The sequence below is a fragment of the Hemitrygon akajei genome, chromosome 9 (genome assembly GCF_048418815.1).
Source record: "Hemitrygon akajei chromosome 9, sHemAka1.3, whole genome shotgun sequence".
Classification (NCBI taxonomy): domain Eukaryota; kingdom Metazoa; phylum Chordata; class Chondrichthyes; order Myliobatiformes; family Dasyatidae; genus Hemitrygon; species Hemitrygon akajei.
This window is the reverse complement of record NC_133132.1, coordinates 96,488,473-96,510,508: the sequence shown is the minus strand read 5'-3', so window position 1 is coordinate 96,510,508 and position 22,036 is coordinate 96,488,473. Positions and strand designations below refer to the sequence as shown.

General features: G+C 39.2%; 1 protein-coding gene across 6 annotated transcripts in view; it reads right to left on the bottom strand.

Moving 5' to 3' along the window:
- Nucleotides 1-1,923: 1,923 nt before the first annotated feature.
- Nucleotides 1,924-22,036, bottom strand: part of LOC140733344 (uncharacterized) — a 148,446-nt gene continuing 128,333 nt past the window's right edge. For all 6 annotated transcript variants that reach the window (XM_073056555.1, XM_073056553.1, XM_073056556.1 and 3 more), the window contains 9 exons: nt 20,995-21,066; nt 20,850-20,885; nt 19,245-19,289; nt 17,855-17,887; nt 16,667-16,813; nt 15,208-15,384; nt 13,181-13,271; nt 9,500-9,577; nt 1,924-4,479 (listed from right to left, as the gene is read on the bottom strand). In XM_073056555.1, coding sequence (XP_072912656.1) covers nt 4,337-4,479; nt 9,500-9,577; nt 13,181-13,271; nt 15,208-15,384; nt 16,667-16,813; nt 17,855-17,887; nt 19,245-19,289; nt 20,850-20,885; nt 20,995-21,066 — 822 coding nt within the window. In that variant the 3' untranslated portion in view covers nt 1,924-4,336. The remainder of the gene's footprint in view (nt 4,480-9,499; nt 9,578-13,180; nt 13,272-15,207; nt 15,385-16,666; nt 16,814-17,854; nt 17,888-19,244; nt 19,290-20,849; nt 20,886-20,994; nt 21,067-22,036) is intronic.

The window sequence follows — 22,036 nt, the reverse complement described above, 5'->3', positions numbered from 1 at the left end:
AGCGGAGATTCAAACAAGAGGACATGAGTTGAGACTTCGGGGGCAAAAGTTTAAGGGTAACATGAGGGGGGATTTCTTTACTCAGAGGGTGGTAGCTGTGTGGAATGAGCTTCCAGTAGAAGTGGTAGAGGCAGGTTCGGTATTGTCATTTAAAGCAAAATTGGATAGGTATATGGACAGGAAAGGAATGGAGGGTTATGTGCTGAGTGCAGGTCAGTGGGATTAGGTGGGAGTAAGCGTTCGGCACGGACTAGAAGGGCTGAGATGGCCTGTTTTTGTGCTGTAATTGCTATATGGTTATATTTTCTAAATGGAGAGAAAATCCAAAAATCTGGGTTGCAAAGGGACTTGGGAGTCCTTGTGTAGGACATCCTGAAAGTTAACTTGCAGGTTGAATCGGTGGTGAGGAACGTAAATGTAATGTTAGCATTCATTTCAAGAGGTCTAGAATAGAAGAGCAGGGACGCTGAGGCTTTATAAGGGACTGGTGAGGCCTCATCTTGAGTTTTGTGAACAGTTTTGGGCTCCTCATCTAAGAAAAGATGTGCTGGCTTTGGTTGAGCATTCAGAGGAAGTTCACAAGGATGATTCCAGGAATGAAAAGGTTCTCATACAAGGAACATTTGATGGCTCTGAGTCTGTACTTGCTGGAATTTAGAAGGATGAGCGGAGGTCTCAGTGAAACCTTTCAAATGTTGAATTGCCTAGACAGAGTAGATGTGGAAAGGATGTTTCTCATGGTGGGGTAGTCTAGGACAAGAGGGCACAGCCTCAGGATAGAGGACGTCCATTTAATACAGAGATGTGGAGAAATTTCTTCAGAGAGAGTGTGGTGAATTTGTCACCACAGACAGCTGTGGAGGCCAGATCATTGGGTGTATTTAAGGCAGAGTTCCATAGGTTCTTGATTGGACACAGCATCAAAGGTTATGGGGAGAAAGCTGGAGAGTGGAGTTGAGGAGAGGGAATAAAGAGACAGGAAAGGAATGGAGGGTTATGGGCTGAGTGCAGGTCGGTGGGACTAGGTGACAGTAAGCATTCAGCACGGACTAGAAGGGCTGAGATGGCCTGTTTCTGTGCTGTAATGTTATATGGTTATATGTTGTATCTCAATAAATAATCCCTCATTTTTACAAATCTAACTGTCAAAACCCAAATATGACTGATGATAGGAGCAATAGAGTGGCACAAAAGTTAGCACAGTTGCCTGATGTCTCCAGGAATCTAGGTGTAATCCTGGGTTCAAGTTCAAGTTTAATTATCATTCAACCATACGTGAGTACCCGTGAATACAGCCAAATGAAACAGTGTTCCTTAAGGGCCATGGTGTAAAACACAGTACAAACAGTCATTATTTCTTAATGTTCAGCATTGCCTCGTATCTTAAAATATTTATAAAAATCTAGGTACAATCCTGAGTTGGTTCTATCTGAGTGGAGTTTTCACATCCTCCTTATGACATTGGCTGGTTTTTACCAGGTGCTGTGATTTTCTGCAGCATCTGAAAGATGAGCTGGTAGGTTAGTTGGCTACAGAGCATAGCTAAGTGGTAAAAGAATTAAGAAAGGCAGTTGATGGATTTTTGAAAGAGGTACAGTAGGATTGATGAAGTTGCTCTGGGCACTAGTATGGATGCAGTGAGCAGAGTAAGCTTCTTCTGTGCCATAATAAATCTTCACAATGTGTTATTGAAATGATCAGTGATTCAGCAGGAAGTGGAAATTGGGAATGTCAGCAACAGCCTCTTCAGTCACAAGGGTAGACTTTTCCTTTGTCTCTAGCGCTCAGTAGGGTAGTCCAATGTGCAATTTATATATATGAATTAATTCCAAACTATCCAATCTCCCATGTGAATTTGGTAAATAGCTGACAAGTCAATGTCACAATAATTTTAAGCCAATTTTAGAACAATGAACATCCATGTGGTGATCCAAAACGTTTATTTTGAATTATACTTAAACAGCAAAATATTTATTTGACTCATCTTTGGTTTTATCATTGGTTTTACATTAACGGCAAACTTCTCAAACACTTTGGAAACTATTGCACACTCTGTTTCTATGTTGTTTCTAGAAATAGTACAAAGAAACATCAAGAAACTAGATTACCAATGCAGAACAAATAATAAAATTCAAATTGGTCACACCAGGTACAACTTTCTTGTTTCAACAATGGAGTACTGTTGAGATTCTTCTGAATTCAAGTATTTTGACAAGAAATTTATGCAAATGTAAACTGTTTTAATATATTTATTTATATAGAGTGCAAGAGGTTTAGATAGGGTAGTATTTGTTAGGTGCATCCAAGAAGGTTTCTTAAATCAAGATGTACATAGTCCCATCTAGAGAAAATGGGCCATACTGGATCTGGTGTTGGGAAATGAGCATGGCCAGCTGACTGACTTTTTAGTGGGAGAAGTTAGGGAACAGTGATTACAACTCCTTAAATTTTAAGATAGCTATAGATAAGGATAAGTATGGATGTTGCAGGGCAAATTACAAGAGGAACTAGGGTGAGTTAATTGGGAGTAGCTGATTTTGGGCAAATCCACATCTGACACATGGAGGGCATTTAAAAATCAACTACACAGGGTAGTAGTCAGGTACGTATGTCCCAGTAAGAAAGAACACAGGTGGCAAGTTAAGGGAACTTTGGATGCCAGGAGAGGTAGTGAATTTAATCAAAAGATAAAGGAAATGTATGCAAGGTTTAGGAAGCTAAAATCATAGAGAACCCCTGAGGATTATAAAGAAGCCAAATAAGAATTCAATAAGAGAATTAAGAAAACCAGGAGGGGCCATGGAAAGCCTTTGGCAAGTAGGAGTAAAGTGAACCCCAAGGTATTCCAGACATGCATCAAGAGCAAGAGGATAACTATGGAGCAGGTAGGACCACTCAAGAATAAAAGAGGGAACATGTGCTTAGAAGCAGATGATATGGGTAAGGTACTAAATGAGTACTTTGAATCAGTATTTAGCAAGAAGAAGGATGTAGAGGATAGAGAGATCAATGTGGAGCATGTTAATTTGCTAGGGCATCTCAAAATAAAGAAAGACGTTGTGTTGGGTCTCTTAAAGAACATTAAGGTGGATAAATCCCCATCACCTGATGGGAAATACTCCCAAATTATTGAGAGAGGCAAGGGATATGATAATCAAGGAAACTAGATCAATGAGTTTCACTTCAGTGGTAGGGAAATTACTGGAGAGTATTTTTAGTAATAGGATTTATGTGTACTTGGAAAAACATGGCCTAATTAGGGACAGTCAGCTTGAAAGTCGAGGGGTGACAATGATGAAGGTAGAGTTTTGTATGTTGTCTACGTGGATTTTAGTGAGGCATTTTACATGGTTGGTCATGGGAGGCTCATCCAGAGGATTAAGATGCATGGGATCCACAGAATAGTTGCTGTTTTGATTCAGAATTGGTGTGTCCATTGGTGTTGATTAGACTTATTTTGGATGAATGTCTGTGACAAGTGGTGCTCTGCAGGGACTTGTAATGGGACGTCTACTTTGGGAGATCAAATGTAAAAGCACAGTATGCTGCCAATAGCAAGACCCTTAAAAGGTAGTGTTGTGCAGAGGGATCTTGGGATACAAATTCATAGCTCCCTGAAAGTGGCTATACAGGTTGATAGGGTATGAAAGAAGACATATGGCATGCTAGCCTTTATTAGATGAGGAATTAAGTTCAGGAGTCAGGGAGTTAGTTGCAATATTATAAAAGTCCAGTTAGTCTGGAGTTTTATATTCAGTTCCAGTTGCCCAATTATGGAATGTGGAGGCTTTTGAGAGGGTGCAGAAGAGGTTAACAGGATTCTGTCTGGATTAGAGGGCATGTATTATAAAGGTGGGACAATTTTGGGTTGATTACATTGCAGCAGCAGAGGCTGAGGACAGATCAGATATATAAGATCAAGAGAGGCAATAGAGAGCAGATAGCCAGTACCTTTCTCCCAGGGTGGTAATGTCTTATACCAGGGGACATGTGTTTAACTTGTGAGGGTTAAATTCAAAGGAAATGAGTAGGGATTTTTTTTTAAACACAGAAAGTGCTAGATGGCTGGAATGTGCTGCCATGGCTGGTGGTAGTAGCAAATATGATAGAGACATTCAGGAGGCTCAGAGAGGTATATGAATGTGTATGAAATGGAAGAATGTGGACATTATGTAGGCAAAAAGGATTAGTTTAGTTGAGCATTTGATTATTAGTTTTATTAGGTTAGCAAAACATTGTGGGCTGAAGTGCCTGTTCCTGTGCTGTACTGTTCTATTTTCAATACCAACAATTTTCTAGAAGTAGAATGCATTATGAACCAGGATGATGATGGATTCTAATCACATCCTTTTGTTGTACAGACACCTGGATTTCCCCTACGTCCTGGATATCCTCTTGGGCCTCGTCGCCCTGTGTGACCTCGTGGACCTTGTTGTCCCGCTTGTCCAGGTATGCTTGATCCGGGCTTTCCATGCTCACCTATGTATGTAAATAGCAAGAAAAATAATATTAGAAAAGGCACAAGACTGGAAATGATAAGGTTGGAAAATGCATAGTCATGCACTTTGGTAGTAGAAATAAATGTGTAGACTATTTTTTAAATGGGGAGAAAATCCAAAAATCAGCCACAATGAACGGTGGAGCAGTCTCGATGTGCCAAATGACCTAATTCTGCTCCTATGTCTTATGATCTCATGGTCTCATCTGTAAAATGTTTAGTATAAAACTGCAAATTTCTTTGCACATAAGAATAAATTAATTTAGAAATTAAGATATCACTTGGAGTATAGAGAAGTACAGCACGGAACCAGGCCCTTCAACCCATCTAGTCCATGCCAAAACCATTTAAACTGCCTACTCCTATTGACCTGCACCGGGACTATAGCCTTCCATACCCATACTATCCATGTATCTATCCAAACTACTCTTAAACATTGAAAACGAGCTCACATGCACCACTTGTGTTGGCTAATTCCACATTCTCATGACCCTCTGAGTGAAGAAGTTTTTATCATGTTCCCCTTAAACTATTCATCTTTCACCCTTAGCCCATGATCTCTGCTTGTAGTCCCACTCAACCTTAGTGGAAAAAGCTTGTGTGCATTAATCCTATGTCTACCCTTCATAATTTTGTATGCCTCTATCAAATTTCCTTAATAATCTGTGTTCCAAAGAATACAGTCCTAACCTATTCAATCTTAGCTTATAACTCAGATCCTCAAGACTTGGCAACATATTTGTAAATTTTCTCTGTACTCTTTCAACCTTATTTACATCTTTTCTGTAGGGTGGTGGCCAAAGCTGTTTACAGTATTCTAAATTAGGCTTCACCTATGTCTTATACAACTTCAACATAACATCCCATCTCCTGTACTCAATACACGAGGAAATCTGCAGATGCTGGAAATTCAAGCAACACACACAAAATGCTGGTGGAACGCAACAGGCTAGGCAGCATCTATAGGAAGAAGTACAGTTGATGTTTTGGGTCAAGATCCTTCGTCAGGACTAACAGAGAAAAGAGATGGTAAGAAATTTGAAAGTGGGAGGGGAGGGGGAGACCCGAAATGATAGGAGAAGACAGGAGGGGGAGGGATGAAGCTAAGAGCTGGAAAGTTGATTGGCAAAAGTGATACAGAGCTGGAGTAGGGAAAGGATCATGGGATGGGAGGCCTAGGGAGAAAGAAAGGGGGAGGGAAGCACCAGAGGGAGATGGAGAACAGGCAAGGAGTGATTGTGAGAGGGGCAGAGAGAGAAAAAAAAGGAGGGGGAGAAATAAATAAATCAGGGATGGGGTAAGAAGGGGAGGAGGGGCATTAACGGGAGTTAGGGAAATCAATGTGCATGCCATCAGGTTGGAGGCTACCCAGACGGAATATAAAGTGTTGTTTCTCCAACCTGAGTGTGGCTTCATTTTGACAATAGAGGAGGCCATGGATAGACATATCAGAATGGGAATAGGACGTGGAATTAAAATGTGTGGCCACTGGGAGATGCTGCTTTCTCTGGCGGACAGAGCGCAGGTGTTCAGCGAAACGGTCTTTCTCTCTCTCTTTTTTCTCTCGCTGTCCCTTCTCTTCATTGATTTATGAAGGCCAATGTATCAAAAGCTTTCTTTACAGTCCTATCCACCTGTGACACCACTTTCAATGAATTATGGACCTGTTTTCCCAGATCCCTTTTTTCTACCACACTCCTCCATGCCCTACTGTGCACTGTGTAAGACCTACTCGAAGACCTACTGAAGTGCAAAACCTCACACTTGACTTAATTAAATTCCATCTGCCAATTTTCAACCCATTTTTCCAGCTGAAGCAGATCCCTCTGCAAGCCATGATGGCCTTTTTTGGTGTCATCCACAAATTTGATGACTCAGTTAATCACAGTATCACCCAAATCATTGATATAGATGACAAACAAGGGATCCAGCACCAATCCCTTTGGCACACCACTAGTCACAGGCCTGCAGTCAGAGAGCCAGCCTACTACTCTGTTTTTTTTCCACAAAGCTAAATGTCTAATCCAATTTACTATCTAATCCTGAATGGTCCAAGCAACTGAACCTTCTTGACCACCATCCATGTGGGACTTTATCAAAAGTCCATGTAGACTTCATCCACTGTCTTGATTTCACCTAACTTGCAGTTAGTAGTCAGGGCTCCAAGTATGGGAGGAATAATAGTTGGAAATTAAGACCTTGGCATATGATGAATTTGTGATGAATTTCTGAAGCATTATGTGGTAGATTGTTTGACCTGGGCTCAGCTGATTTAGAAGCTGATTGTGCAATTGGTATGGAAAGATAGATATTATATTGCTGTGTAGTATTGCAACAGCATCTAATATCAGCAAGACAAGGAATTTATAAGACCATAAAACATAGGAGCAGAATTAGGCCATTTGTCTTATCAAGTCTGCTCCACCATTCCATCATGGATGATTTATTCTCCCTCTCATTCTATTCTCCTCATAATCTTTGATGTCCTGACAAATCAAAAACCTATCAACCTTTGCTTTAAATAGTTTCTTGTGGAATTCAGGAAGGGGATGTCAAAAGAACACATACCAGTCTTTATTAAGGTGTCAGCAGTGGAAAATATGAGAAACTTTATTCCCAGATGTCAACATCTTGAAGGCTCTACCTTGGGCCCAACATATTGATACAACCACAAATAAGTCACACCAACAGCTCTACTTTGTTAGAAGTTTGAGAAGATTTGGTATGTCAGCAAAGACTCTAGCAAATTTCTATAGATATATATGTCAGAGAGCATTCTGACTGGATGTATCACTGCCTGGTATAAAGGTTCCAATGCGCTGGATTGAAAGAGGCTGCAGGGAGTTGTCGACTCAACCAGCTCCATCATGGGCACAACCCTCCCCATCATGATTAATGACATCTTCAAGAGGCAGTGCCTCAAGAAGATGGCATTTGTCACCATCTGGAATATGCCATCTTCTCATTGCTACCATTTGGGAGAAGGTCCAGCAGCCTGAAGACCCAAGGTCAGTGATTCAGAAACAGCTTCTTCTCTTCCATCAACAAATTTCTGAATTGTCCATGAACACTATCTCATTACTTCATTTTTTGCATTATTTATTTTGTAATTTATAGTAATTTTTATGTCTTGCATGTTTTGTTGCTGCAAAACAGCAAATTTCCCAGCAATAAACCTGATTCTGAAGATGGGTAAGAAAATGATGAAAGCTAGGTAAGAAAAGGTTTGGTGGTAACAAAAATCAGATGAGGGATTACTGAACGTCCTTGTAATGATTGGACATGAGATTCAAGTGTGGTAGGCCGGGAAGGTGGAGGGTTTTGTGATCCCAAGGGAAAACTCTAAGAGTTATATATTTAACTTAATGAAGACCTACTTAGAATCAGAATCAGGATTATTATCACCGGCATGTGACATGAAATTTGTTAACTTAGCAGAAGCAGTTCAATGCAATACATAATATAGAAGAAAAAAAACATAAAATAATAATAAATCAATCAATTATAGTATATGTATATTGATTAGATTAAAAATCATGCAATAAACAGAAATATTATATATTTAAAAAAGTGAGGTAGTGTCCAAGGGTTCAATGTCAATTTAGACATCGGATGGCAGTGTGTGTGCCTTTAGGCTTCTGTACCTCCTACCTGATGGTAACAGTGAAAAAAGGACATGCCCTGGATGCTGGAGGTACTTTAATAGTGGATGCTACCTTTCTGAGACACCGCTCATTGTAGGCTAGTACCCAAGATGGAGCCCACTAAATTTACAACCCTCTGTAGCTTCTTCTGGTCCAGTGTGGTGGACCCACCCCCCTCCCCATACCAGACTGTGATGGAGCCTGTCAGAAAGCTCTCCATGGTACAGCAATAGAAGTTTTTGAGTGCATTTTGACATACCAAATCACTTCAAACTCCTAATGGAGTATAGCTGCTGTCTTGCCTTCTTTATAACTGCATCAATAATGTTGGGACCAGGTTAGATTCTCAGAGGTCTTAACATCCAGGAACTTGAAGCTGCTCACTCTCTCCACTGCTGATCCTTCTATGAGGATTGGTATGTGTTCCTTTGTCTTACCCTTCATGAAGTCCACAATCAGCTCTTCGTTCTTATTGACGTTGAGTGCCAGGTTGTTGCTGTGACACCATCCAGTACATCCTCTTGTCACCACCTGAGATTCTACCAACAATGGTTGTATCATCAGCAAATTTATAGATGGTATTTGAGTTATGCCAAATACCATTTGTAAATTAAGATGGTGAAGTTCATGGCCTGGGACCTGCTCTGATAATTTTCCTTCATGGTTGGCTTACTTTTATTGTAATTGAATTATTCATGTAGAATTATGTGTAACACACTGTAAGGTTTCACTGCTAAGGCTAATGTAATGATTTCTATGTAATGTTCCGTTGTTAAGGTAATGGTTTCTGTGTAGCAGCAATGTTTGGGTTATGGCTAGAGATAACGGCACTTTGGAATGTATGTTAACCAATGGGAGAAATGTTGTTCTTTCTTGCATGTCTGGGAGCCGGGTTTTTTGTGGTCTTTTGTCGGGGAGTGACAGAGACAGAGGACGCGAGTGGAGAGAGTCGGAAGACCACCAGACGGAATGGACTGAGGAGCAAGGGTCCAAGGGCCAGCTACACTTTGCTCGACAGGAACAGTGAGCTGCGATGATGTGCAATAGACTGTTTCATGAGAATGGGCCTTTTTCTTGTTTCTTTACTAACCATATAGTCAAATTAAGAATTATAAAGATCAATCGTTTAATCACATATTGTGTACTGTTTGATATTTTGCAGTACAGATTTGTAACCGGGCAACACATCATGCAATATCCACACAGACGATATTTCTCAGTTTGGTGGCGCCAGGAGTTGTTTTCCCCTAGACGAACATGTGCTGGTCGAGCCTGAGGGTAATATATGATACTACCTTATCCAAGTTAACCCAGAAGCTATTTTAGTACATAATACAAATTCATGAAACAGATTTACCTCTTGAGCCCTGTACCCCTATAAATCCGGGGAGCCCAGCACCTTGAGAACCTTTGTCACCGGGATCTCCATGTTCACCTGGAATGGGAAATGCAATAAACATGTGAAACTTTCATTGAAAGACCTTTTGCCACAGAGACTTTTTGCTATTTTGAGATTAGCAAATAGCAGAGAATTTTCTAATTTTTACAACATTAAAGTGGAATTGGAATATTATTGTCACGTGTACCAAGGCATAGTGAAAAGCTTGTCTTGCATACTGTTCATACAGAAAAAAATCAATACACTCTGCACTGAGATGGTGCAAGATAAATTAATAAACAATTGTAGAATAAAATACAACAGCTACAGGGAAAGTGCATTGCAGATAGACAATAAAGTGCAAGATTACAATGAGGCAGATTGTAAGGTCAAGCGTCCATTTTATTATACTAGGGAGTAATTCAGTAGTCTTATAATTGTGGGGTAGAATCTGCAATTGAGTCTGGTGGTATGTGGTTTCAAGTATGTGGTATCTTCTGCCTGATAGGAGGGAGGATATCTGGAGTGGATAAGGTATTTGATTATGCTTTGATTCGGGTGCATGGAGAAGAGACTAATTTCTGTGATGCTCTCTTAGCAGTGGCTGGACCAGTACAGGCTATTGGTGATGTTCACTCCTAGGAACTTGAAGCTCTCAACCTCAGCACAGTTGATGAAGACAGTGATGTGCACTGTCTTCTCCCCTTCCTGAAGTCAATGATCAATGCAATTGTTTTGCTGGCAATGAGGGAAAGGAGCATCCTCATGCGGTTAGGAATTCATCTTGACAAAATCTATGCAGTGGTCACTCCCAATAAAACTACCCTGGTTTTGTGATCTAGCATAAGTGGAACGGATGTGTGAGAGAGGTAGCCTTTCAATTAGGAATGGTTTTACCAAGCCTAGCTTCCTTATGTAGAATCCAGGCTAACAAGGCTCTAATTTCTTATAATATATGATTATAATTAAAAGAAAATTAGGATCAAGTGCTTCTACAAATCAGTTGAAGTGCTAACTCGTGTTCCCCACAAGTGGTAATGGTATTATGCATTCCTCTGGTTTTCAGCACTCCCCTCCACTTCCTCATGTTGTGCCAGTGCTCTTTCAGTTGGCTGGGTTTATTAAGAGGCCCAGCAACCTAAAATGAAGCTATAGAGCAGTACATGAGGAAATCTGCAGATGCTGGAAATTCAAGCAACATGCATAAAATGCTGGTGGAACTCAGCAGGCCAGGCAGCATCTATAGGAAGAAGTACAAACTTCGTCCTGATGAAGGGTCTTGGCCCGAAACGTCGACTGTACTTCTTCCTATAGATGCTGCCTGGCCTGCTGCGTTCCACCAGCATTTTATGTGTGTTACTATAGAGCAGTAGTTCATTGCAATACTGAAGTACGTAGTAGAACACTTGGAAGAAAATTCATGGAATTGCAACCTAGCTCATCTATGAGCAATGGTAAATACATTCATTCTCAAAATATTTGATGCAAAGATTTTGGACCATGATGTCATGTCAGTCTTTGGTCAGTGGTAGTCTCTAACATGCCAGACAGGATCAGAAGGGTCAGAAAGAGTCAAAGCAAAGCAATATTGCCACATGACAAAAAAAAAATGGCATCTAGGGCCAGGCTTCTAGTAAGACTGAAGCAATGTATATATACAAATAAGTGGCTTAATATTAGTCTGCACAATATCATGTTATATATTATATTATACAGACAAATTTTAAATCAATTATTTGCATACAATATACCTTTATAATGTTATATTGTCCTGATATAGTCAACATTGTTGGTAACTGCATATAGTTCTGCATGTTACACAATGGATTTTGAGGGAATCACTAAACAAGTTTGTTAAACGTTGAATAAAAACACAAAATGCTGGTAGAACTCAGCAGGCCAGACAGCATCTATGGGAGGAGGTAGTGACGACTTTTCGGGCCGAAACCCTTCATCAGTAGTGAAGTAACATGGGATGGTCGAGGGGGGATAAGAAATGGGGGGAGGGATAAAGTAGAGAGCTAGGAAGTGATAGGCTGGAGGGAAATGGGCTAGGGGGAAGGTGGAGAATTATGGGAAATAAAAGAGAAAGAAAGGTAGGGCTGGGGGGAGATTATAGTGAGGGGGGAAAAAAGAGAGAGAAAGAGAACCAGATTAAAATAATAGATAGGTATGGGGATAAGGGGGGGCAGGGGTATCAACGGAGGTCTGTGAGTTGAATGTTCATGCCGGCAGGTAGGAGGCTACCTAGGCGGGAGATAAGGTATTGCTCCATCGACCCGCGTGTGGCCTCATCTTGACGGTAGAGGAGGCCATGGACAGACATGTTGGAGTGGGAGTGGTCTGTGGAACTGAAGTGTGTGGCCACAGGGAGATCCCGCCACTGCTGGAGGACTGAGCACCAGTGTTGGGTGAAATGGTCTCCCAGTCTGCGGCAGGTCTCCCCAGTGTATAAATGGCTACATCGGGAGCACCGGATACAGTATATCACCCCAGTTGACTCGCAGGTGAAGTGGTGCCTCACCTGAAAGGACTGTCTGGGGCCTAGGATGGTGGTGAAGGAAGAAGTGTGGGGGCAGGTGTAGCAGGGATGCAGGGATGAGTGCCTGGAGGGAGGTCGGTGGGGAGGGATGGGGGGGGGGGGGATGAATGGACAAGGGAGTCGCGTAGGGAGCGACTGTTCTTAAATGTTGACTTGAATATAGAGTAGGGAAGAGCAGAATTACCTTTCCTGATCTCACATTTAATCACAGGCCAAAGCTGCTCACTTATAGATCACCAGGTATCTCACCTACAGCACCCTGATTAAGATCCAGTGACTACAATACCTTGAAGGCACGAGAGGATGTTTTTCTTTGAATATGATTTTTATTGCTGCCAACTGAGGGGCAAGAATTTTGGGGGGAGAAACTTTAAACAAGGTGGATTATGTTTAGATGTACTGAGTAAAGACTTTGCATGAGAAAAGTAAGACAACAGATTAGAAAATATCCACATAGCAAAAATGATCAAACTAATGAGATCAGAGAAAACTGATGCATGAACCCCACCGTTGTAGTACTTTGAGCAGTTTTGAGTCCCTTATCTAAGAAAGGATACATAGGCATTGGAGAGGATCCAGAGAAGGTTCATGAGAATGCTCTTGGATATGAAAGGGTTAAAGTATGAGGAGTGTTAGATGGCTCTGGACCTGTGTCCACTGGAGTTTAGAAGAATTGGAAGGAAATCTCATTGAAACTTACAGAATATTGAAATGCCTAGATAGGGAGTATGTTTCCTGTATTGGGGGATACCATTGCCTCAGAATACAAGGATATCCCTTTAGAACAGAGATGAAGAGGAGATATTTTAGCCAGAGGATAGTAAATCTGTGGAATTCATTGTCACAGTCAGCTGTGGAAGCCAAGTCATTGGATATATTTAAAACAAAGGTTGATAGTTTCTTGATTAATCAGGGCATCAAAGGTTATGGGGAGAAAGCAGGAGAATGGGGTTGAAGAGATAATAAATAAACTATGGCAGAGCTGACATAATGAGTCTAATGGCCCAATTCTGCTGCTATGTCTTAGGGTCTTATAACATAAAGCCTCAAAGTGACATCAAATACTGATAAAATCTACAAAGAAACTAGATATCTGTAATAATTATAACTAAACATACCTTTTGACCCTTGTAGTCCTGGTTCACCCAGTGCTCCTGTGAACCCTTCTAGTCCTGCTTCTCCATCGTATCCATTGATTCCCGGACTACCCTTAAAACCAAATTTGAATGGTTTAATCAGAGTTAAAAAATATCATGTTCAAATCAAATTAGCAAAATTGATAGAAATACTAATTAATCACAGGGTTCAGAGTAAAGGCAAAACATAGAATCACTTGACCAATGAAGATAAAATATAACTGGGTGGTGACAAATAGGGCGAAGCATGTTTCATTTTTGTTAAATGAAAGTACGTAGATTTGTGACAACATAGACAGGAAGATCTTCTGAACTAAATTTCAAATTGGACATGAGTTAATCCTCAAAGATCAGATACTGTATTTGGCCTGAAAAATTACCTTGTTTGTCATTGGCCACCTTGTTTCCATGATTGTAAATCCGGAAACATAATAAGGATCCTGGTAACTTGTAAGCTCCAAGTATATTTGGAGTAAAAAAAACAAAAGACGAGCCAAAATTCGCTGTGATCTAGTGACTATATGAACAAAGAATATAGATCTGTATATTCAAAAAATGTTTGTTTGTTAGAGTTTGGGTGGCTACCCATTCTCTTCATTAAAAATTTTAGGTAGGTTTACTTCTTTGCCTATTTCTCACTGAGTGTAAATTACCATTCCTGTTTTGCATATCACTAAAGAGCTCTAACTTTGATGAATTTGTGGTGTACCTCCAAAGTTTGGAGAGTAATATGCCCAGCTACTAGATTGCATGCTCAGTGTAAGGAATCCTGGTATTCAGTTCCAAACTCTCGCCCTTTCACAGCTGGAGGCTTTGTAGTATTGACATGATAATCCCAAAACACTAAATTCCACATTAAACTGAAACAAGAACAGAAAAGGCTAGCAGTGCTCAAGTCAGGCAACATCAGTAGAGAGGTAGAGAGCAGAGCTCAATATTTAACGTCAACAGTCTTTCATCTGAACCAAAAAAGTGATAAAACAAAACATGTTTAAGGTGCAGAAGTGGGGAGAGATGGAGAAAATGTCAGTGACAGGGTACAAAGTTGTCAATGTAACTATTATTTTAAGTTCTAGCAGTTAGAGATTGAAAGGAAATAAAGGTAAAAAATTGTAACTGAAATATCATTGAATATCCCCAGAACAAAGCAAAACCCAAATACCTGAAATTGTTAAATTTAGTGGTGAGTTTAGAATGTGCCCAGGCAAAGATGATGTGGAGTTCCTCAAGCCAGTGTTGGCATTGTTGGAACACTGCAAGTAGTCAAAGACAGGAAGGTCAGAGTAAACTGGGACAGAGAGTTAAGTGACAGGTTATTGAAAGCTAAGTTCCCAGTTACAGTCTAACCAGAGATGTTTGATGACAAAATCACTTTATATTGAGAAACCAAATACTGAGGGTTCATAAAACACACACAGAATGCTGGTGGAACACAGCAGGCCAGGCAGCATCTATAAGGAGAAGCACTGTCGACATTTCGGGCCGAGACCCTTCGCCAGAACTTCCAGCATCTGCAGATTTCCTCGTGTTTGCACTGAGGGTTCATATTTTCTTACTAGAAATGTATTTGGTTATATTCTTAACTATCTCCTCCAAATGATAATACTGCATGGAAATACTTAGCATCAGATGATATCCATGGAGAGAGAGAGAATCTGGACTAAGATTTCAAGTAAATTACCCTTTTTTCAGATTTTGGAAAATTAGGATTGTAAAATAAAAGCTTTTTACGTGCATAAAAAGGCGATACTTTGGACACAAAGTGCTAGAGAAACTCTTCGGGTTAGAGTAGCCTCTAAGGAGGAAATGAATGGTTGATTCATTGAACTATTGAACTAATCTCAATTCTGAAGGATGGACACTGTTGTGACATATTAACTTCATTTCTTTCTTCGCAGGTACTGCTTGGCCTACTGTTTATTTACAGCTTTTGTTATTTTAATTTCTAAGACAAAAACCCACTAAATCGCCATTTACATTTTATTTTCAGTAACTTTCTGATTACTCACAGATTTCCCAGGTTGTCCCTTTTCACCATTCGGTCCAGGACGCCCTGTGGGAACATCTCCATAAAGAGGGCAAGCATTGATACATTTTCTTCTCACCATATTTGTATATAGTGATATCTGTTCAAGAACGAGGCTTTTGCAGACCTCAATCACATGATTGGCAGGTAAAACAGGTCCCTAAAATAGATAAAGATGGTACATAATTCACCATAAATATTATATATGCAGTGTGATACCTGTTTTATAGTTGTATAGTTACTGCTCCATCCTTAACAGCAAACAGATAGAATGTCACTTCTAATTTAGAAAATCTTGATTTTGCATTATATCCCTCTGTAAATAATGTAACACTCCTATAAAAGTCCATTTTTCTAACAGTACTTATTTTTTAATGGGTTGGGTGTTCCCTCTGCAATGTTTGCCCTTACCTCATCATTAATTCTATTCATATTGTTTGGTGAACACTAGCCTATAGTGGCTCATGCAAACTCGAGTCATAAATTCTGCAATGAACGTGCAAAGGCTGACTGTAAGTGTACACTTCCACATAAAGATTGTAAACTTAGTTCAACTTCTCCTCATCCTTCTTTCCATTCACACTGCTCTCTTTACAACCAGTGTGATGTTGTATTGACCCAGGATGTCCACTTTGTTTCTTAATGATATCAAATTAAAATAACAACCCAAATGCCATCCTTTGCAAGGAGTTCGTACATTCTCCCTGTGACTGCATGGATTTGCTCTGGGTGCTTTGTTTTCCTCCCACATTCCAAAGATGTATGCATTACATAGGGCTAGTAAGTTGTGGGCATGCTATTTTGGCACCAGAATGGTGATACCGGCTGCCTCCAACACATCCTCAGACTCTGTTGGTCATTGACGCAAACCATTTCACTGTATGTTTCAAAGTACATGTGACAAATAAAGCTGATCTTTATTAAACCTTTAAACATGGCTTCCTGAACACACTTAGCAGATATGATATGTAGTTGTTTGTTCTCTGTAGGTGGCCAGCAACTTGTCAGGAGAGAAATATGCTCCATTTCCAAGTGGCAATGCTCAAACTGAACAATGCACAGTAAATAATGTTACTTAGCAAGCGTGCAGTGAGCTTTACTGCTAAGGTGCACTTGTATCAGTCATGCCCATAAATGCCTTGTTGAATTTCATAAATAACATGTGTTTTGAAGAATAATGTTTTCATGATTTACACAAGACATTAAAATTTAATTGTAAAGCATTTAAAAACTGTGCTGGGTGATCCAATTGCTAGGCAAATAACCTTTATAACCAACAACAATTGCTGTACCTCAGATTTACTGGATATTTATAATATAAATAATCTCATTGCACGTTGATTTACCCTTCTATATATTGAGATGTAGAATATTTCTATTCACTCAAAAGCCATTTGCAGTTATGTAAATGTGCATTCTTTCATATGTAAATTGTTACTTACAGGAGGTCCAGCAGGTCCAGAAAACCCAGGCAAGCCTGTATCACCAGGTAGACCACGTTCTCCAAGAGAACCCCTTTTGCCTGGTTCTCCAGGAGGACCTCTTTTGCCCTTGAAACCCCTTGGTCCAGTATCACCTTCATCACCTGGCTAGAAAATAATATAAAAATCTTCTATACATATATATATATATATATATATATATATATATATATATATATACTGAAAAGTGAGAACTTGCAAACTTGCAGCATGTTCAACTGGAATGTATACTAAGGCATATTGAAGAACAGAAATAACTGAAGGAGAGGATCTAAATTAATGATTTTTATGGAAGGAAGTACAGTGTAGGAATTGCAGAACATAGGAACCTGGACACAACTTTCTCCTAAATAAACAAATCCATTAAACTTTCATTGAGAGCCCACAACTGCTCTTAATGTCAATTTTAATCCTGTTTTTAAAGGTAGTAACAAAATTATGGGAATGTAAACTTTCAAGTATGGTGAACGAGAAAAAAACATGTTTCACAGACATTAAAAGAGGGTGAATCATGTTACAATAGTGATGATCCTTCAGCACTTTCAATATTTAGCAAACAACTCTTCCAAAAATGATGACTACACAATACACTTATTTAAGAAAGTATTTTAATGCTAAAATAACTTAAGCATATCAGTCATGCATTCCAAGATTTACACATTACATTACTTCCATTATGTTCATTGAGATTTGTTAATGCACAAATAAAAAACATCATTGAAAATGCAGTACTTAATAGAAAAGCATGGTTTCCAAAAAGGATCATACCTCATATAATATTAATTTGAAAGCATTGAATGCTTACTCAAATAAAAATCTATTTGAATAATCAACTGGCACAACTTCAGGCCCTATTAGAAAGCGTGTATTGACTAGTTAGTTGGGGGGGGGGGTGCTGGTTGTGATTGATCAGGAGTCAGCTAAGATAGACTCTATGAGTCTGTTAGCAAAAAATGAGTAATGTTTGAATTATCTGAGAAATTGTAAAATTTATTGTTAATTTTATTGGAGATAAGAAACAAGGTCCATTTCCACATTTAGAATTATGCCCTTTTCTAGATCCTGACTCAAAAGGAAGCAATTTCTATTCCACTCTCATCAAAATTATTAATCATTTGCCTTTGTTAAGTGATTGTAAGAATGACTTACTTCTCCTTTTGGTCCTTTTTCTCCTTTTTCACCCTTAAACCAAATACATTGGAAGATGTCATTACTATGATGATTACTTCTCAGTACCTCTAAATTGTAATTTTATTTAATATATTTTTATTGAAGGAATGACGCAATACAGAATACATAATGGATTACATTTTCCTCCATTTTGCTTTTATATTCTGGTAAACTATGTATACCTGTCTGGACACGCCCCTCTGCTGACTGTTCCTGTGGCTCCTCCCACAGACCCCTGTATAAAGACGATTGGAGGCACTGCTCCTCCCTCAGTCTCCAAGATGTCGTGGTCCCTTTTTCTGCTAATAAAAGCCTATCGTTCACTTCCCATCTCCGAGAGTTATTGATGGTGCATCATATATCTTATCCCTAAACAAACCTCCCCTCACCCTCCCTCCCCGAACATACCATGGCAGCTAATGTATTTACAATACAACAATTCACATATACAATTACAGACATTTCACAGCCATACCCCTACACTACTTCAAGACAAAGGCCCACACAAATCCACAACATATCAGATGATCCAAAATACACTCATATTACAATTCATCAACCACCCTGTGAGGTAAACCAGATGTGTGTTAAAAGGGGGGCAACTTCCCAAGTACAATCAAATGCCCTCAACTAGTAGGTAATTCCTTAAGACTCCCAAAATATGACAAGAAAGGTCCCCATTTCGAATAGAACTTTTTCACAGACCCCCTCAAAGTGAATTTAATCTTTTCTAATTTCAGAAAAAAAATTTCGTTCTCTAACCAAGCACCAGCAGATGAGGGAGTGGCAGATTTCCAGACCAACAAGATTCTCCTATGGGCCAAAAGCAATATAAATGCAACAATATCTGACTGGTTTGCATTTAAACCCAAAGCATCATCCGCCACACCAAATACAGCTAAAAGCGGGCAAGGTTTCAGTGTCACCCCCAAAACCTCACTAATAATTTTTAAAACCAATGCCCAATAGCCATCAAGCCGAGGGCAAGACCAAAATGTATGCAGTAAACCAGCCGGAGAGCCAGCTGTCACAGCCAGTGTCTGTCCCAGGATATATGTCAGCAAGCCTGGCTTTACTTATATGTACCCAGTGTAAAACTTTAAATTGTATGAGCCCCAGTCTAGCACATGATGATGAGGAATGAACCCTATTCAATGCTTTTGCCCAATATTCCTCAGCCAGATCCATATCAAGGTCATCCTCCCACCTGGTCTTAGTTTAGTTTAAATCTTGAACACCCAAAGACATCAGCTGAGAGTATAATACAGAGATCAGCCCTTTATTATTAAAGCTAAGTGAGTTTTTCCCACAACATAGCAGGTGGTAGATCAGGATAAATTGTAATTTTGTAAGTACATTTTTACATTACCTTGGGACCTTCAGTACCCTCTATTCCCTCAGCACCTTTGTTCCCCTGAAAGATAAGAGGTTAATTTTCACTATTTGATTTATTTTATTTTAAATCTTTGTGAAAAATAAACGACATAACACAAGATGCTATCCTCAAAACAGTCACAGTATTGTTTCATTAAATCATAGAACATAACAGCACAGTACAGGCCCTTCAGCTGTGCATACCTTTTAACCTACTCTAAGATCAATCTAACTTCCTTCCTACATAGCCCTCCATTTTTCTATTATCTATGTGCCTATCTAAGAATTTCTTAAATGTTCCTAATATGTCTGCCTCCACCAGCACCACCTCTGGCAGCATGGTCCATGTATCCACCACTCCCTATGTAAAAAAAAAACTTACCTCTGAGATCCCCCTATCCTTTTCTCTATTCAGATCTTTGACATAATTACTGAAGGTGTGTTTAGTATACTTTAAGAAATATGGGATAAATTTCAGCAACAGGTAAATGAAACTGATAGTAATGAACCAATCATAGATTATGTGCCTTTGTATAATTACTCTACCAGCATTGACTTTATCTCCAGGATTCTCAATCAGAAACATTGGAAGCTTTTATATAATAATGCTGAGCAAAAGTTAACAAGGGATAAAAATACAATGGGATTTATTTAGTAACTTACCATATCTTCCAGATTTCCAAGTCCTTTTAGTCTGTCTGATTTACTGAAAAATATTTTCACTATTGTTACAATGAACATGTTTGGCAGAATTTTGTGGGCCGAAGGGCCTGTATTGTGCTGTAGGTTTTCTATGTTTCTATGAACCTAGAACAGTATAGCACAGGAACAGGCCCTTCATCCATAATGCTGTGTTGAACTAATTCAAATTAGTAATCAAGTTGGTTACCAAACTATTCTCTTCTGCTTACATAATGTCCATATTCTTCCATTTTTCTCACATTCATGTGCCTTTTGCTGAAGTGGATGTGGGTTTAGTGTCAACATTTAATAGAAATTTGGATAGGTACATGATTGGGAGGGGTATGGAGGGCTATGGTTTGGGTGCAGATCTTGGGACTAGGCATATTAATAGTATAGACTAGATGGGACAAAGGGTCTGTTTCTGTGCTGTAGTAGTCTATAACTATATGACTATATCTGCATATCTCTTAAAAGTCTCTAATGTATTTGCCTCTATCACCACCCCAGCAGCACATTCCAAACATCCCTCCACTCTCTGTGCATAAAACTTGCCCTTCACATCTCCTTAAATGCATGCCTCCAAGGCCTCAACATCCTTCCTATAATGGGGTAATCAGAACTGGAAAACTTATTGATGGTAAGATCCCACAAAAAAATTCCTGATAGCTGGACTTTTTTTTTTCTGAGTGTTTAAGGATGTGGGCCAAAGTTGGTATTTTTTGGGATATTTTTAAAAGTTCATCTGTGCAGGAAATCAATTGCATCTTGGCAGGTTTTATGACAGCTTTCATCAGAGTAGATTGGGGTTAGGAATAAAGGAACACAAACTCAAAAACCTGTTGACTAAGCGTTGGCGTGTAAACAGTTCTTTGTTTCTGCTAAAATGTTTCAGTGTGTCAAACAAGATCTGCTATACCTTTACTCCACTTGGTCCTGGGTAACCTGCATGGCCCTACAGGAGAAGTAAATATTAAAGCAGGTTGGTACTTAATAGAACATATAAACTAATGAAATTTTGATGTGTAGAAAGAGCAATATTTGAAGATCGTTACAAAACGAACCTGATTTCCAGGATACCCAACAATTCCATGCCACCCTGGTATCCCTGCATGACCCTTATAGCCTTTTGGTCCCTATTGTATAGAAATAAAAGGTCATGTAAAAATTGGCATTTAATTTATGATTAAGCAAACAGACATCATTACAAGGATTAGCAAGTCAAGAGGTGTTTCTATGAATACGTTAAATGGCAAAACCCAATAAAAATTCTTTAGCTGCAGTTTTCTCAGTGCATGTAGCAGCCTGTTGGAAGGATTTACAGGAAAATGATATGGATAATATTGCTGTGTCCTTGACACTCCTGGTCTTTATGACACAAAAAATAGATTCACTGCTATAAAGGAGAGTTGTTATGACCACAGCACTTTGTACCGATAGTTTGGTTGGGGGTCAAGATGTTATAATTGTTGAAAATAGTCCCTTTGCTTCCAAAATTGGTATACCTAGTACTGCACTGAATATCTTTGTCAATGTAATTTCCCAAGAAAGAAACTACCTGCGTAAGCATTGCTCCACGTTTTGTATAATTGTACATCAATATCAATATATGGTTGTGTGTAGGCTTCCAGAGACTAGCTGATGCACCACCTTTGGTTTCTCAACATTAGTGCCTTCAGAATTCAACCCATCAAACAAGGGTTATACACAAGCATGAAAAAGGATTTGAAAGCTCAAAGTTCAAAGTAAATTTATTTAAAAAGAACGTATATGTCATCATATACAACCCTGAGATTTATTTTCTTCCAGGCATACACAATATATGCAAGAAACACAGTAGAATCAATGAAAGGCCATATCTAATAGGCTACACAAACAATCGCACAAATAAACAAAATTTTATCATTCTTAATACCAATTTACATTCCTGAGAAGAGCCTCTACAAAACTTGCAAAACGAATGGGTGCTTGAGTGAAAAATCTGTCAACAATATGTCTACACTCAGTGGCCACTTTATTAGGTATACATGTACACTTATTGATGCAAATATACAATCAGCCAATCATGTGGCAATGTCTCAATAAACATGCATATATGGTCAAAAG